This window comes from Agelaius phoeniceus, chromosome 3 (genome assembly GCF_051311805.1).
Source record: "Agelaius phoeniceus isolate bAgePho1 chromosome 3, bAgePho1.hap1, whole genome shotgun sequence".
NCBI classification, from domain to species: domain Eukaryota; kingdom Metazoa; phylum Chordata; class Aves; order Passeriformes; family Icteridae; genus Agelaius; species Agelaius phoeniceus.
The window spans coordinates 94,102,805-94,120,675 of record NC_135267.1 but is presented as its reverse complement, the minus strand read 5'-3'; the positions used below and the strand labels follow the sequence as shown (position 1 = coordinate 94,120,675).

At 41.5% G+C, this 17,871-nt stretch overlaps 1 protein-coding gene across 1 annotated transcript in view; it reads right to left on the bottom strand.

The window, feature by feature from the left end:
- PPP2R5A (protein phosphatase 2 regulatory subunit B'alpha) overlaps positions 1 to 17,173 on the bottom strand; it is a 42,363-nt gene extending 25,190 nt beyond the window's left edge. The window contains exon 1 of the mRNA XM_054628957.2: positions 16,318 to 17,173. Within this exon, the coding sequence (XP_054484932.1) occupies positions 16,318 to 16,468 (151 nt within the window). The 5' untranslated portion in view covers positions 16,469 to 17,173. The remainder of the gene's footprint in view (positions 1 to 16,317) is intronic.
- Between the last annotated feature and the right edge of the window lie 698 nt (positions 17,174 to 17,871).

The window sequence follows — 17,871 nt, the reverse complement described above, 5'->3', positions numbered from 1 at the left end:
ATTTCACATTTACTCTAAAAGAGACGGATTATCAAACACTACACTCTTCAAAAATTTAATACATCCTTAATATGTTGTAACTATTCCAAAGCTGCATGACCATAACAACCATAAAAAAGCCATGGTTTTAACTGAAAATTTGGTTTAATGTATGTTTTGTTCTTGTTTTCAACTGTTTATAGGGGTTCAAAGCCACTGGACCAATACAGCATCACCTCCTCTATCAGCCAGCTGGCATTTCACTCACTCTGGTGAAAAAATAATACTCCCAATTTTATCTCCAAATAAAGAATGCTCTCCCCTGAAGAATTTTCAAGACTGGTCTACAGCCTGACTACATCCCTCAGCTCATTCATTCACTGCAGTATGGCTATGAGCACTGCTGTTTCATCACTAAAAGAATTAGCAAGACAAGAAAATGCAACTGAGTACTGAAAATCTTACATCTCACTTTAAAACCTGGACAAATCACGAAAAATCTCATGCTTCTCTTTAATGTTTTACAATTATTCTAATTCAACGCAGTTCATTAAGTTTATACCTTTAACTGTATAAATATAAATATAATTATCAGGTCACTCTGATAATACCTGTTTCTCAAGTTTCCTACCAAAGCACCTTTCATTTAGTGGCTGGAACAACAACAGTCAACAGCAGGTGTAATATTCAGCAGTTATCTGCTAGAATTGCTTTGTTTCCATAAGCAAATGTAATTGCTGAAATGGACTGACACCCCTGCACTGTGACCCATAGGTGCTTGCTGTGCCCTGGAAAGCCAGGCACAGAACACTGCATTGTGTTCCCTTTGCCCACCTGACAGCTGTGATCCTATTAGCTGAGCACAACAACTTCAGGAGCTTTTCAACCAGCCAGCAATCACTACTCCCTCCTGAAGAACGATTCACACTTCTGAATGTCAATTCTGCCATTTGAACCATTTTTCTTTTGAAGAAAAAACCTTGCAAGATGCTTATTTCACTCAGATAACTACAAAGACACGAATTCTTACACTCTGCAAAATAATGAACCTCAGCTGTAAAAACATTTGTAAGTTATGTAACATTTCAGCTCAGATCTTCTCATATTCTACAGCGGATTGCATGAGTAAGTATTGTATCATAGCAACAAAGCAATAACAGTGACATGCTGAGGATAAAATCCAAAAAAGCCTAATTTAAGGAACCAACACTGGGAGGACAGCTTTTTTTGTTGCTAGCCCCAAGCTGATAGCCAGACTGACACAGGAACCAAGCCTACTTTTATTTTCCCTCACTACAAACTCAACTATAGTTCGAGTTACAAAGGTCCACAAGTGAGACACAGGTAGCTGATGATAAAAATTTTTTTAAAAAATTAAAAATGAAGTGTTACTAAGCAAAATTTACTTAGAAGTTTCAAAAACCAGCAGACAGCACCTGAATACTTCTAACCATGGCTCAAACAGACTAAAGACCTCAGGTTAAAAGCCAGTAACTGGAATTCATACAAAATAATTAAATCACTTATTACCTTCCCTAGGATACCAAATAAATTCCTGCATTAGCCACTTCTAGTTAGACACCAGAGTAAAAGAGAATCTCTCCCCTGCCATGCATCATAAATCATTAGCAACCTGATCTCTCTCAATTGGACATGTTTCCTCAAATGAAAAACCTGCCCATTAATCTGTTTTGTTACTATTAAAACATTTAAAGTAAAACCAAAGTAAGTATCTTCTTGTAAGCATACATCCTTTTTTTTGGACTTGCAAGGGGAAACACAATTATTTTGTCAACTTATCATCTCTAGTCATCTGCAAGAGATGAAAATTATGTGCAACCATGTCAAAAATAAGGTAACAAGAAAGCCAGCTCTGTTCTGTCAGCACAATCTGTCTTCATGTGCTCAATCCCTGCTTGACACATTGCACATTTGTCCCAGGAATGTTATGAAAGGTACCATGGGAACCACCAAGTGATTGAGGAAAATTTGTTTGTCATATAGGGCTCTTAACTTTTCAGAGCCTTGTCTTTATCCCAGCACAGTGAAAGCTAGAAAACTTTATACCACAACAAAATCATATCACATTAGTTTATTCTAGTTCTACGAATAAAATAAACTGTGCCACCATAACTGCATAAATACTGGAGCTTTTGGCTTTAATAGTTGAACAACCCACAGCATGATTTTAAACCAGCTTTAATCTAATATTCTATGAAGATTTACATCATACATGTGGAGTTCAAGATAATTGCTATTCTTCAAATAATAAATACCATAAAGACCACAGAAGATAAATTAGGTTCAAAATAGACAGTGGATGCCTCAATGAAACAACCCTGAATCAAGCATAATGATGGTAAATCCTGAAGACAAAAACTTAACATCCAGCACCAAAAGAATTATTGCAAAGGATGATCCACTTTAATCATGACTTGCCTCTGGCCATTTCCATGATAGATAGTAGACAGCTTGTACCCAATTAAAATACTTAATTTGATTGTTGCACTTCATAATACTTAAATTCTCCACAGACTATCTGTACTGCTTACAAACCTCCACTTATTACAGACAGTAGGCACGATAATAAAGGACAAAAAGTAACAAGCAATTTGACTTGGAACTTCTTCCTGAGCAGAAGTTTTAAAATGTTGAAACTGCATGATTGTACACATCGGTCTGTAAATCGAATGCTTTCAGACTTATAAGGTCATCAATGCAAATCTAAGCACAGAATGTTGAGTTAAGAGACTAATCTTTCTAGGGCAGGCCCAAGCAAAATATGGAAATAAAAAGAAATATGGAAAGAAAAAGAATTCACAAGAGCTACCTCACTGGTACATAAATGGAGACAAAACACACTACAATGATGTCTTCCTACAATATATTTATCTCTTATATTTACAGGCCTTCCTCATGGAAGGAAAAAAAAAAGACAATTCTCCTTTCTCAACACAATTGTTTATCCAAGACCTTCAGTACAAAGCCAGAGAACCTAACATAATCCTTGATTTATCAGCAGAAACCGGACTTGAAATCCACAAAAAACTCTCTCAACTACACAAATGGCAAGTTCAAAATTCGTAGTTTTCCTGCCAATACAAAATCAACCCCCTCAAACATTTGCAACCTTTTAACCTTTTTCCTTTTTTTAAGTCTCACTGACTAAATATTTCTAGTTTGTCCTGAAAGAGCTACTCCAGGAAGATGAAGAAACCAGAGAACCAACCATGAGCTTTTGTCAGACAGCCTCTTAAAGCAGTTCACACACAGCCCTCTCAAGCACTTAGAGGACAATGATATTACAGAATAAAGTAACACCTATCTCCTTAGAACTTGGTGACAATTCTACATAATTCCCTGACAAGCTGAATACATGAAGAGGATCATGTCATAATTGTGCTGCATTCCCCAGTGCAAAGTTTAGGATTTAGGCACTTACTGCACTCTATTCAGCTCAGTGGTGGAAGGATCTGCTGGAGCAGGAGGAAGCCTTAACACTGACACGGAGAGGAGCATGGGGACTGAGACACCAAACCTCTGGGTTTGGTTTTGGGCCTTTTCATTTATGGGAATCAACGTTTTTGTACAGTCTGCTCCTTTCAGAAACACCATTAGTCTGAAAAGGAGGTAGTGTAATAAACTCTGCCCCACTTACACAAACCAAGCATGGGGAGTCCCATTTGACCTAAATGTAATACTTGGTTTTGTCCCAGAGAGCTCTTGTGTATGTGATTGTTGTGGTCTCTCCTAACAGCTGAGTGTCAGTGCTGATGTTAGAGGCATGGCAAAACACTGGTAGGAAATGCAGTTTTGGTGCAGTTGATGTCACAACAGTGTTTCCAGGCTCTCAGAAGTCTCCACCTGCAGCCTGCCAGGCAGCAAAGTCGTTGGCTGACAGAGATTGAGAGAGGTCTCTCTCCCTGCTACCCCCCTTCCCATTTACTCCTCCCTTCCCCTCCTCTGTTCCAGTCACATCCATCCATCAGCACTGGCTCTGGAACTTGTCAGGCTCTTCCCAAGCTGCTTTAACTCAATAACATGGTCATATTAGTGAGGTTAGATGGCTTCTGGAGGGGCCTGATGTGCATCAGCTCTGGCACAGGATTAGAGACAGGAGCAGCAGCTCTCTGCAGTGAGCTGCTAAGTTATTTACATCTCCTCTTGAGCCATATCACACAAGTACTGAGGCATGAGATAATGTATAGGTAAGATTTTTCAGTTAAGTTCGAGATTTCTGAGAATAATACATTTTGGATTTTGTGTTTGTTGTGAGGTTTGGTTATTTTTGGGGCTTTGTTTTGTTTTAAATCATTTTAAGCTCCTTTTTAAAGAAAAAATGTACCCCCATATACTTGGCTGGTAGTGTATAACATTCCCCAGGAACTCCACACACCCATAGGAGAAGTTCCCACAATTCCAGCTTTTGGCAGCTCAACAGCCCCACTGAAACTGAGGGGGCTACTCAGATGAGCTCTGTGCAGCACCACTGGCATCCAAGGAACTTTTCATCAATATTTTCAGGTTTTCCACATTAAAAAAATCTTTCTCACCCTAAAGAATAAGCACTATTTTTAGTAGACCAGGGCTGTAGGTTTTCCCTCTGCCCCCTCCAATCAAGTGTTCAAAGAATGTATTTTCAAATTACCTCTTACCCCAAAATCTACAGATGTTGCTAGAACTACAGAAGGGGCTGAGTGAATTTTTCTCCATGTTGTCAGTAAACAGAACTCTGACTTTCCAGGACAGATAAGGGAGTCAGAACAACATTATGCATCCTAAAAGTTAACCAGCACCTTATTCAATACTAAGTCTGTTCACTAGAGAAGGAGATTTGGAAGACAATGAAATAAAAATGCATTTTCAATCATTATTGAAAGGAAATTTATACTACGTATAGGAGATAAACAGAAACCAAAACAAAACAAAAAACCCACAAAGTAAACCACAAAAAGAACTTTGCACTGAATTACCAAGTTGATCAATCCTGTCTGGGATCCAGGGGCTCACACTAACATTTAACCTCTTCATTTCAGAAATCAGGACTGCAAAGGCAGTCAAGATAACAAGCTGAGCTTCTCCTGTACTTCCATTTTTAAATAAACTATTCTGCAGATGGTCATCAGCCAAGTCTTGCACACTGTGGCACCTTCCACATGGTAAACCTCCAGTCTCTTTTGGAATAGTAAGAAAATCAGAAATTTTGCTCATTGGAACATTCTCAATGTAAGATTAATTCTGTGATACATGCCAGGGAAGGAAAAAAAAAAAAGGAAATCACATATTAGAAGCAAAACTAGATGAGAATAGCAATCAACAATTCCTTTTATTCACATACAGCACTGTGATTTAGAGAGTTAGTTACAAGTCTGGGCTACAGATAATTTTTAAGTCATTTAGTAAAAAGTACTCCTGGAAAGCTGTCTCCCACCCAGTAAGATACTGTTTGTTCAGAGTCTCACCTACTGCTCCACGTGGCCAGCAGTTGACCTCAACAAATCAGTGCAGAAAATCTGAAAAGCCCACGCTGATCTAACAACATCTGTCACAAATTCTGTGACAGGGCTCCTTGCAATGATAATGAACTGCAAGTGTCTTATCTAGATTGTTTCTACCTTCTATCTTCCAGGCTTTCTTATAACCACATAAAGTTAAGAGTCTCCAGCTACTACCATGTTAAATTCCTTGATTTTAATTAAGATTTGAGTCAACCAAGACACTTCAGAGAGTAAGAAAGTACTGAAATGCTTTTATATTAACAGCCCTATTTCTTACTGTTTAATTACAGAAGACAACAAATAGTTAAGATGCAAAAATACAAATTATTCTCTTGGTCCTTAAAGTTAGACTCTAGTAACTGGGCCTGGCACAATTCACCTTATTTCTACCATACTTTCTAAAAAAAGAAGAATTAAAGCACCACTGGTTCTTTAAACAAATAAAAACTCACCCAGCATACCAATCACTGGAACAGGAACAAAAAACACCCTAAAGTACCCTTAACAAAATGTACAAGTTTAACAATACAAAGGTAACCTCAAGAGCACACCAGCAGTTCAGAATCCAGCTGAAATTCAGTTCCATGCAACAACAAGGAAAGGAAAAGCAGCTGAAAAAATTGTCCAATGGACTGACACAGTTGAATCAGTGCTGCTTTTGACAGTACTGAGAAGTTGAGGAATTTGCACATGGCTAACCATATGAAGTTTTGTTCAGAGTGAAGCTATTTATTAGAAAAGGCAAAGAAGTTTCACTTCTTACACATCTGAAGTGTCATATTTTCAAAAATCAATTACCCCCCTGCCCCCCACTGCTCCTGTATTTGAGACAAGCTTGCTCCCACCTATAAGCCAGTACAATGCTCTCCAATGCATTCATTTATGGTTTTGGCACACACTGCTACTGTATTTGCTGTCATCATTTAAAACCCATAAAGCAGTTTTAGTAACTGATCATATGGCAGGGTAAGCCTTTTTTGAATATACCCAGAGCCTCTAAAAATTAATTTAAAACAGGAACCTGCCTCTTTAAGAAACAGAGGTCTGAATTTAAGAGTGATAAATCCTATCATGGAGTTCCATATGCATACCCAGGTAATTCAGTTGGGAAAAGAGAGTAATTGATTTTTTTGAATGGGAAATTGTTTCTCAGAAGATATGAATATGGGATAGATAGCACCTTTAACTTAAAATTACAGAAATTGATACACAGGCCCAAGAACTGAAACCCCTTTCCCAAACAGCAAAGAGAGCTCCTAAATAGCTTTTTAAATATCGAAATTTAACAAAAGTTTTTGTTATGGTAAAACAGAGATGCATTCAAGAAGTCCTCTGAACAAGAGGGCAAATAAAGACCAAGGTAAGTAAACAGGTAATTTCTTTAAAATCTAAGTCAGTACACTGAACGAGCCACAAGGTGAAAGTACCCAGGGATGCTGCACAAGCAACTTGTTACTCCAGGTAGTTCACTCTTGTGCCAGGAAAATTAACCACCAGCAAAACCCAAGGGACTACAGAAATGGAAGGACACTACAGACCAAGCTTCTGGGAGTGTCAAATCAAAAAGATCAGAAAGGACAATTGGTATGATGCTCCATGTTCCCAAAATATAACCTTATTTACACTTTTCCACCAACTGAAGCACTTGCTCTTACAGAAAAGCTATTTATCAAAGTGTAATGGTTCAACAAAATACTGGATTTTCACATGTAATTTTGAATATGCAATAAAGCCCTTGAGGGTGTGACAAGGGTGAAGGTGTGAGGGTGTCACATCTACGCTGCTAAGAATTAAAAGAATAATCTGAGCAGCTCTGCTCCCTATTTTCCCTCCCAACAGCTGTAGTGCTCTGCACAAATTTTACCAGGGCACACAGCCAAGAAGCAGGTGACAAAGTTGTGTGCCACACAGGCTCAGTAAAAATTTCAGCTTAATACCTGTTATCTTGGACTGCATTAATAACATTTTCAATTCACAGGGACCTAAAACACTTTGCTTGAATGAAACAAATTGATTTGTACCCTGTAATTCTGAAGGGACAGCAACTGTATTTACAATTTACGTTCCCTTAAGTCAACTGCAAAACTCCTGTCTGACATTATGGTAGTTTATAATTAATGAGTGGTAATTATGAAGTATGTCATCAGTGGATCTGTGTTGCATATTATTAACAGATTAAAAATCTATTACCTTCCCCATCATTTCCTCACCATATCTAAGTATAAAATTAATTTTGAGCAAGATGATGAAGTTGCTCCAGTTTGACATCACACAAGAACATGCAACTCAACACAAATCAAGTTTATTTTCCAGAAACTGAAGAAACACTCATGTAATTTTCACATGGCAATATTAGTGCTAAGTGAAATATAAAAATACCCTTTATTGAAACCAAGGGTAGCTGTTAAACACAATTTAACAAGAGTTATTATATTACAAAACTTATTTTGTAATTAATTTAGTACTTAGCTTTTAAACATGAAGGAGATGCACAGAGGAGCAATTTAATATGAAATGTGTGCCAGAGGAAACAGCCAATCTAACTTTCCAAAACACAAGGAAAACCCACCTCTTCCTTTGAATTCCTGTGTAAATCTGTGTGGAAGTTACAAGTACTGGATTAACCCCTTGGATAAATATATAGTTTACAAATTGGCTAAACAAGTGTTTCTTACTTTTCAAAGTCTTCTTGGATCAATAACAAGATACTTCATAATTATGTTGCAGTGGAAAGAATTATGATTAAATTAGACAGGGAACACAGGTGAAATCCTGGTTGTGCTGCATTCAGTGACCCAACTCCCACCAACCTGAACGAGAAGAGATCATCCTGAGCAGACAAATACCAAACATTCATGGGATCTCTTTGCTTAATTTATGAGAAGCAGACATTTCGTCTCATAAATAAAAGGTTGAGGTAATTTTTTCATTAATTTCAAGCATACTAGAACAGTTACACACCTTCTACCAAGAACTCTAAATATGAAGTGTTCAGTAATGAGGGAACCTGCACTTTAAGTCCTCTGCCATTTGGCAAAATCTCTTGGCTATTTTTAAACTCAATTTACATAATTTTGATGTATTTGGTTTATTTCGATCCCACTTCCTACTCTTAAGGGAAGATGAACAAATATTAGTATTACCAAACCCTGTCCTTCCTGACTTTACTGTGGGACCAAGCTCTTGTCTCTCAAGAGGGTGCTGATACTCACATCTTCATTTTTCTTCTAGAAACAAGAACTGCTTTCCTACAGAATCCAGCTATGCTGAAATGCACAAGTTTGTTTCCCATTCATAATTCAAGACCTAAGCTCAGTTCTCACTAGTAGATAATTTTTAAACTCATAGACAGGGAATCAAAAGTTTGCTGCTTAACAAGACTTCAATCTTATACACGTATGTCATATTTCAAGCACAGAATTTGTAATCAAAAATACAGTATACTTCTCAAAAGTTTTACACAACTACACTAAATTAGAACCTTTTTTCAAAAAGCCCACTTTTTCCTCCCCTATACTCTCCCATATAATTTTACTTGGGATGAAATTAATAAAGTAAAAACTGTGCCTCTGTATTTTGAAGGACCGAGCATCTACAGAAATAAACCTATTAAATCACTTCTAAAAGCTCGCTTGTTTATGCAGTGGTGCACTCTGCTAATCCTTTAATGCAGCTATAGTAGAAATGAAGCTGTTTCTCCCTTCATATTTAGAGACATTGCTGTGACTTTTCATTCCTGATCATTTTCAGCTCAGCCTTCCTGCCCCATGCTATACTGTCCTCCTCTAAACTTGCTCAACCCACCTCCTCTTTCAGTTCTGAGAAAATCAACTGTCCCACTCTCACTGTCTGTCACCCACAGCTTGCCAACTCTCCAAGTGTGTGACAGCCTCAGATACAAACTTCTAATCAGTCATTTGAAACTTGTATTAAAAATGGAAAGCTTTTCTCTTATTGTAGGGAGTAACTTTATCATCTTTTAAATTGTTAGTGTTTTAAAAAATTATCTACTAGAAATAGAACATCTTCCTTTTGCAGCATTGTTCTTGAATAGACATGCACAAATATAATTTTTGCTGTTACTCTCACCTCGACCTCCCAACTCTCAGCAGAATTTGTATTTCTCTTCTGAATCCTATCATATCAACAAAGCTGACAAAACCCATCTATTTCACCAAAGCTTTGCTTGGTAAGATCAAGATAAACAATGGAAAAGAGAAGAAACTTAAGATGAGAATGAGAGAGATTTAAATCTTTTCCCAATAGTAGAAATGGTGCTGTTGCATTGACTTTTATTTTTTAATCTATAGCCTCTTTTATTCACCATCTCCATTGCAGCAGTACATGTTACTCCTTCAGCAGGATACAGGTCTACTGAATTCTGATCAGACTGCTGTTTGTTCCTGTAGCCTCCATGCCCTTAAGATACTGAGGCTTAGTATCCTGCATTTACATTTCAGCTTCACTTCCCACCCCCAAATGTACACTTATGCTCTCCTCAATTTTCAATTCTCAAGGAAAAAACCTCTCATTTGATGAACCAGCTAATCTACAATCAATTCCTAATGTACAGAACAAAAACCCTAAGCCTGTGAAGTTTCAGGAAGATCGTGGGAAGTTCAAAATCCACAGCTGCAATGAAAAGTTACGAAGAAATGAGAAGAGAACATGTTGAGAAATATTTCCAGAAAGTTTCACATCCAAGAGGAGTGTTGAGACTCCCAGCACTGAGCTTCCTGCAGCCACTGGAGAGGAGCTGGCTTCTGCCCTCTCTTCCCACTTTGGCTATTCCATCATCACAGCAGTTCCATACCATGTCTCCACCTGGAATGTACCCCTGGGCTCTTGCTTGTAGAAAATGACAGTTTTGCCTGCACTTGCTGTCTAACTTTGCTTCCTGCTGTCCTGGCAGTTCTGCAGACAAGAAGCCCAAAGAAATCCACACAGAGCAGCCTCCCAGAGCATGGCAGATGGGAGCAGCACAGCAAATCCTGAAGGAGCTAAACATACCAGCTTGGTAAATACCAACTCATCAGTCCTGCTACAACAGCTACAATTGGACCAAACAAGAATCTGGACCACAGGAGATTCATTTGCATTAAGAACCACGTGCTAAGCTCCAAAGTACAGCAAGCATTAAACCTCAACACAGCTCATGGTTTGTTTGTTTGTTTTTTTTTTAATATTGACACTATACAATTTATCTTTCCTCTAGTGTTCCAAGTAGTTTGAATTGGTTTTGCTGAAAATAAGAACATTAGCCTGAGGAAGAGCTGCAAATAAAACTGTCCATACTTGGCATGGAAAACTTCAGTACAAACAGTTCAGCAATGTTGTGAGCAGCTCAGAGTAAGATCTTGTACAGGAAAACTGAAGGTAACCTTAACTATGATGAACTCTGCTTTCAAGTCAGAAACATACTATGAAATATCATCTTGCAGACAGTATTATTCACTGGCCACAAATTCAGCAAAACTTGAGAAAAACTAGTTCAATAATTCTCTGATGGAATAAATTATTCAGACTTTAAAAAGAAGCCGTCACTATCCAGTTTCTAGTAGAGCATTTTGCCAAGGGAGTCTTCTAAAACAGGTGTTATTTGCTACCTATTAATCCAACTGGGCTGCAGCTCCAACCCTCCGAATCTACATGCTGCTAAAAGCTGTAATTTTAACCTGCTAGATTAAAACAAGAGTCAGGACAACAAGGGTATAGAAGCTGAATTTTACAGCCTTCTCAATGGAAGTGTCTTTTTTTCATCAGAACACAACACATATCCCCTCTGTGCCTTAAAAGAACATTAATCTGTCCAGAACTGTTAGTATGACACCTTTTCAAAAGCACTGAGTGATTTTAAGATAGACAGATGTTAAAAAAAATCTCCAATCTATAGATTGAAATAATCTATTGATCAGATAGCCTGCAGCAATAACTAATTCCATTTGCATTTCCTACAGCAACTAACATTATATTCAGCACCTGCAAAACTACTATCTGACTAAACCAGAAAGCAATGAATATGGAAAAAGAAATCTGATACTAAGCTGGCACATGGAAGATGTGAAAGATTGAAATAGAAAAGTTCATGTGAAGACAGTCAATAGGCTCTATATTTAGGAGCTGCATTTGATGGAAGTATATTCTAAGACCAAAAATTCAAGTTACGGATAAAAAGGTCAATTTGTTAAGAATAAAAACCAAAATGTTCCACTCCATAAACTAGGAACAGTTCCTTAATATAGAAAAAAATTCAAACAGCTCGTTTTTCATGGAACTACTACAGTTTTTTCATCTGTTATAGGTTGTTTATTTCTCAAGACTGTAACTTCACTAAAAAGGAAGTTTTGACTACTTCATAGTACGTCCTGCTGAGATTATAGTAAGAGGTAAACATAAATTCCTCATAGAACATCCTCATTCTTCATCTGAATTAAAGATTCTCACTTTTAAGGAAAAACTCATCCAAAATGATCACAGTTGCAAGGGATGTTTAATACAAAAGGTGGAGGATAGGAGACTACAGAAGAGGAAATAACAATGAATCATGAGGGACACAAAAAAACAAGTGCAAATCTGAGAGAGAAAACTGTCCTTTCACTTATAAATATTTATTAAGGCTGTAGTAAAAGTAAACCATTCTAAAACTGAAGCACACTTCCCCTTGGGGAGCAAAGGCAACTTAATAGGACAAGAAAATTCCTCTCAGCTGTTTTTAATTCCACTTATTTATGTCACTCTGAAGCACACACTATGTGACTCAAAACCACTCAAAGTGTGAGGCTTGAACTGATCCTCAGATTTAGTAACATTAAAATTTTACCTATCAGCAAGGTTACAGGCCTCTCTGCAGCATTCCCACAAAAGCTTAGCTTGAACACAGCAACCGGTTTTCAGCCAAAGCCAAGCTCTCTCTCAAGGGTTTAAGTAAAGAAAATAACCAGAATTAGCACCTATTTTACACCTTGTATTTGAATGCTGACACTGCACACTGGGAGGTCTTCTTAAAAAGACTTCTTATTCCAGTACACTCCTCTGTAACCTCTGCAGCTCTCAGCCCCACAGAGATCCCTCCAACTACTGCTAGTCCATGGCTGAAAGATTTCTGGATCACTCTCCAATTCTCCTCTTGTGAGGGTAAGAGGCATCAGGAAATGTTTATTCTTTCCAGCTGCAGTTGACAAGTTTGGTACACAAAAAAAAAAAAAACCTATTTACTTTACAAGCTGACGGGCCATATTAACTGTAGTAAATCAAAGCAACAAGTTGTGTTTTCTATTCACCACTTTCCACCTATATTTCTAGATGCTGCTTCAACCAAAAGTGGCAGAGACAAGCATGCATACATCTGCTGGAGAGTCAGATCAGGCTCCAAGGTCAAGTTGCATCTCTTTTTCAAAAATGAAGGTAACTGCCATGTTCTATTGCAGACTCTTAAAACAATCTCCTATTGGGACAAAATTTATCACCTCTTAAGACAAGAAAAATAACATTCCCTTTGCTAGATTTCTTGAAAAGCAACACTCTCAGAATTGTCCATGAAATTATAAAGTCCTGCTGTATTCCAGCATATTACTCTGGCTGAAGATTCTTCAAAATTCTTTTATTACACAAACTTCAGGTAACAAAATGAAAAGAAGATGGGGGGGGGTGATTAAACAATCTTTTCTTTTAAATATGATCACTGTGTCTTCACTATTTCTTATTCAGTTGTTAAATAATACACTGTAAAATAGTCACTGTCCTGAATAACAGTGCTTTAGGAAACCCCCTAAATTAACTGAAGAACAAATTACTAAATTATTTTGAGTATCCTGCCATCAGTCAGGTTTTGCTGAGCTTTCACCTACACAGGATAGATATCATCACACCCACAGATAAGCTGAATGTGAACCACAGCACACAGTCTTACCATCCCTCCTCTCCATCTCACTCCCCCAAAAACACCTCTGAAGGGAAGAGTTCCTCCTAATGGGGACTGTCACCCACCAGTAGAGATGTGATGTAGGAGAAGAAATACACAGCCAAAGCACAGAATTTTGGTAATTGAGAGCAGCAGTACAATTCACTAACTGCAGAAATACGTATTTCTTAGATTATCTGTCTAAAGGCTTTGTAGCAATACAACTCTGAAAATGTGTCTCACCATCTGAGCTGGCCATTCCAGTGGCAAACAAAACAGCCCCTACAGAAAAGGAAAAATCCCACAACACTCTCTGCCCAAGAAGGTACTTTCTAAAGTGATGGGTAATTTCTGTTTTTCTTCTGGAACATGTCTCCCTCCAGTAAAATAGATGCAAGTGCTTTAGGCCAGTTTGGCAAACCTATTGGGGAGTTTTAAAATACTGCTTAGACTTACTTTAGAATATAATCTCTTAAAAGTGATGAAATAAGACAATACCTATAAACAAGACGAAATATTTTACAGCAGCATAATACCAAACTGCTTTTTCATCTAAAAATATTCCATTTTCTCCCAATACAGGTTTGAAATACCTCAGGTTTAACATTTATTTGAAGAGCTCTGTAAAAGTAAAAACTTGATCTAATTACTAAGTGTATGCTGAGCATCATTAAAATGACTGTACTTTCCTTTTCCAGCCCATGCCTGGAAATTCTGGTTCATGATTCTGTAGATAATACTACACTGGCTGCATCAAAACTATTGCTGAATTGCATATCAACTTTCAAGAATAAAGCAAAGATTTATCTTCCCAAGACACGTGATTAGAACAAATAGTCGTATTAAACAATCCATTTGTAGAGAGAGGAAACTATTTCTAGAACCTTTTTTGGTTTCAGGGGCAAGGAAGGGTTAAGAGGAAAAGGGAGAGAGGGAGCATTATGAAAAGAAACCATCCCATGCCCACAGCTACGTTCAGGACAAACCCAACATCACAAACCTAAGGGAGAAAAACAAGCAAAAGCAGTGCTGCTTGACTTTCTGCAAACTGGCTACTTGGCACACTACAGCTCACAAAAGTACATTTTGCCCACAATTTCTGTTCTGAAGCAGGTCTCCAAGGCAAGACTTCACATCTGAATCACAAGCATAAAGACTGAAGGGATTTTCCTTTAAGAACTTCAGGCAATAAAGCGATTCAAGCTACTATAAAACCCTGCATAACTGAAGAAATTCCTCTGCTGGTTTATGGCTTCAAATTTCCAAACATCTGAGCTGCTGATGCCATGCAAAATTTCACTGTGTTACAAGTAAAAAGCTGTAAAACCACACTCACAAAACTACAGGACTTAATAATGCAGAGTTAAAAATTTAATATTAAAGTCCCAGCTCAGCAAAGAATGTAAACTTGGACATTTTGCTGATTTAAGCTGGAATTGCTCCCTGCATAACACACGTATGTTTAACTGTTTGCTGGACCAGGTCTCAAACTTTCTGAAGTCTGCCACCTATGTGCAGTATTAACCAAGGGCCTTTACGAAGTATCAAGTGTGGTTTCTCAAATTCAGCCCTGAGGAAAGTGTATGGTCTGAACAGCATGGGAACAGCAAAAACTGCTGATTTCAAACAAGTTATCCAGGCTGTCAATCCCTCAAATCAAAGCAGTCCTGACCAAGACAGGACACAACTTCACAGAGGACGGAAAGCCCAAAAGAAGCAGCGAGAACACCCCTGCTGTTGTTCAAACTAACAGCCAAAACCACTGCAACAAACATGTTAAAACCAAACAAACAACCCTGCCCTTGTTACTCCCCTGCCTAAGCTTATTTCTAGTCAATAACATTTCTGCTAAGAGCCAGATTTATGATTCATGTACATCTGTCACTCAAAGAGCAGGAAAACATGACAGCCTTGAAATACTAGAGATAGAGACATGATTGTAAATGCCATAAAAATCAAACTGAAAAAAACCCAAACCTTGGTACCTAGGAATATTTTTACATTTGCTATGTCTTATTCAGATTTTGGATATTTGCTGCAAATCAGACTTTTTTTTTACACCATCATATGATGTAGCTTCAAAAGCCTTAAGACTTTAAAGCCAGTGGAAGTAAAATTAACATGCTAGGTCACGTTAAGGTAATCGCTCTCCCTTATTTTCCAAGTCCCTGACAAATGTTTTAATAACAAGTTTTGTATTCCCTCCCCAACATATCCTTTCCGTAATTTTAAAAATATACAGAAATGTACTCTGATGTTCAAAGATGTAGAAGGTTGCAATGAACTACGCTTCATTTCTGTGACCTAATGAACCGAGCCTTCTCAATTTTAGCTGCGGCACAGGGGATAAAACCTTCACTGCCTATTTTCTGTTACAGCAATGCCAGCACTCAGAGTTTTCATTCACTCGAGAGTGTCTCCACAGAGCACCGTGCTGGAGGAGTCTCCGAGGCAGCTCCTGGAGAGCAGCAAACGCCGCTCCGTGCTGTCCGAGAGCGGAGCAAAGCACGGAGCGGCCGAACGGGAACTCTCCCCGCTACCTCGGGATGTCACACCACGGGCACAGCTCCTCTTGGCAAACCCCCCGTGGGAGGAGCCACCGCTCGCTCCCGGGTTTCAGCGCTCAATCGCCCGCACTCCTCAACTCAACTTATGGTCTGCATTTTCTTCAATAAGACCTTAAACCACATTTTGCTGTTCCCACCAGCCAGAAAAGAGGGGCGGCGAGTTAGCGGAGTCAGCAGCGGCCGGGACAGCGGCGCTGGTTTTTTGTGCGGGCAGAGGAGGAATTCCAGCCGCGGGTCCCTACCTGGAAAGCGCCGGGGGCAGGGGAGGACACGGCTAAAGGGCAGAGGGCGCGGGGCAGGGGCCGAGCCAGGGCAGGCGCTGTGGGCAGCGGCACCTGCAGTCGGAGGGGAGGGCGGGAGGGCAGGCTCGTACCTTTGAGCTGGGGCAGCGGCGAGAGCTCCACCGGGCTGCCCTGGCTGCGGAACTGCGAGGAGCCCTGCGAGCGCTTCTGCCTCTGCGCCTTGCGCACCGATTTCCGTGTGAAGCCATCCACCTTCTCCGCGGCAGAGATGGCCGCCGACATGGCTGGGCGGCGGGGCGGCTCTTCACGAGCATATATTGTACCGGAGGGAGAAGCGGGCGGGCAAAAAACAAAGGGGCTTAAAAAAAAAAAACCAACAAAAAAACAACAACGAAAAACACCACCAAAAACGAAGTCCTGGCTGCCCTCACACACTGCACGGACGAGGAGAGGAGCGGAGCGGGCTCTGCCGGGCGCTGGGGAGGCTCCCGGGTCGCTCCCCAGTTCCTGCTTCCCTCGCCGTTTCCTCCCCGCGCGGAGCCGCCGGGGGAGCGGAAGGGGGGAGGAGGAGGAGGAAAGGGAAAACAAACAAACAAACCCAAAGACAACTTCGCCCGGCGGGACGGGGGCGGGCGAGCGCCAAACTTTCCCTGCCGGGGTCCCGCTGTCCTCAGGGCAGGCGCGGCGCGAGCCGCCGCGGGACGGGCTCGGCGGCGCCGCTGCTGCCCCGCTCCCGCTTCGTTCGCTCCGCGTCCCCTTCAGTCGAGCCCGCTGTCATCGGCCGGACTCGCCCCTGAGCTTCAGCCGCTCGCCTCCACGCGCTCCGTGTCCGCCTTCAGCCGCCGCCGGGCGCTCCCCGCGCCTCCGCCGTCATCCCGCCTGGCCGCGCTCTGCCGGGGACCGGCGCGCGTGGCGCCGCCAGAACCGCGGAGCCGCCGGGCAGCGGCCGCGCAACTTGGCGGAGCGAGCGGAGTTGAGAGGAGGGAGGGGGGAGGGGCGGGGCGGGGGCGGGGGCACCGGCCTCGGTTGGCGGCGACAGGTGATTGACGGCCACGAAGGACCAATGGAGGAAGAGGAGCGCGGAACGCCCCCCGATCCGCCCGCGGCGGCCTGGGGAGAACGCGGGAGTTGGGCCGCGCGCCGGGGACCGGATGATTGACAGCTGGCCCCTCCAACCGGACGCGGGGGAGGCGGGGCGGGCGGGGTTTCCCGGCGGGGGGAAGGGGCGGGGGAACGGGAAGGGGAAGGGGCGGGATGGCGGGCGGGGCGCGCGCCGGCCAATCCCGCGGCGGGGAGGGAAGCGGCGCGGCGGGCACGGCGCGTCCCGAGCTCTCCGGAGACAGGGACACCGCCAAAGGGTGCTTGACGTGGAGCCGAGAGCGCTGGGAGTCGCACATCTCCGCTCCATCTCCGCTCCATCTCCCCTCCATCTCCCCACTGCTCCCGACTATTTATTTTTTTTTCGCCCACCCTCCCGACGCCTCAGCGCTTCATGTCTCCTGTCCGTTCCGCCGGGCTCGGTTGTTGGACGGCCGGCGGTGTTTGTCCCTGCCCGCAGGTCCCGTGGCGTGGGCGGGAGGCGCGGCGCTGCCCGAGCCCAGCACGGGCTGGGATTCCCGGGATGGGTGCGCACGGAGGAACCGATCCCGAGTTCTGAGCGCGTCCGGGGGCTGGGCTCGGGCTGC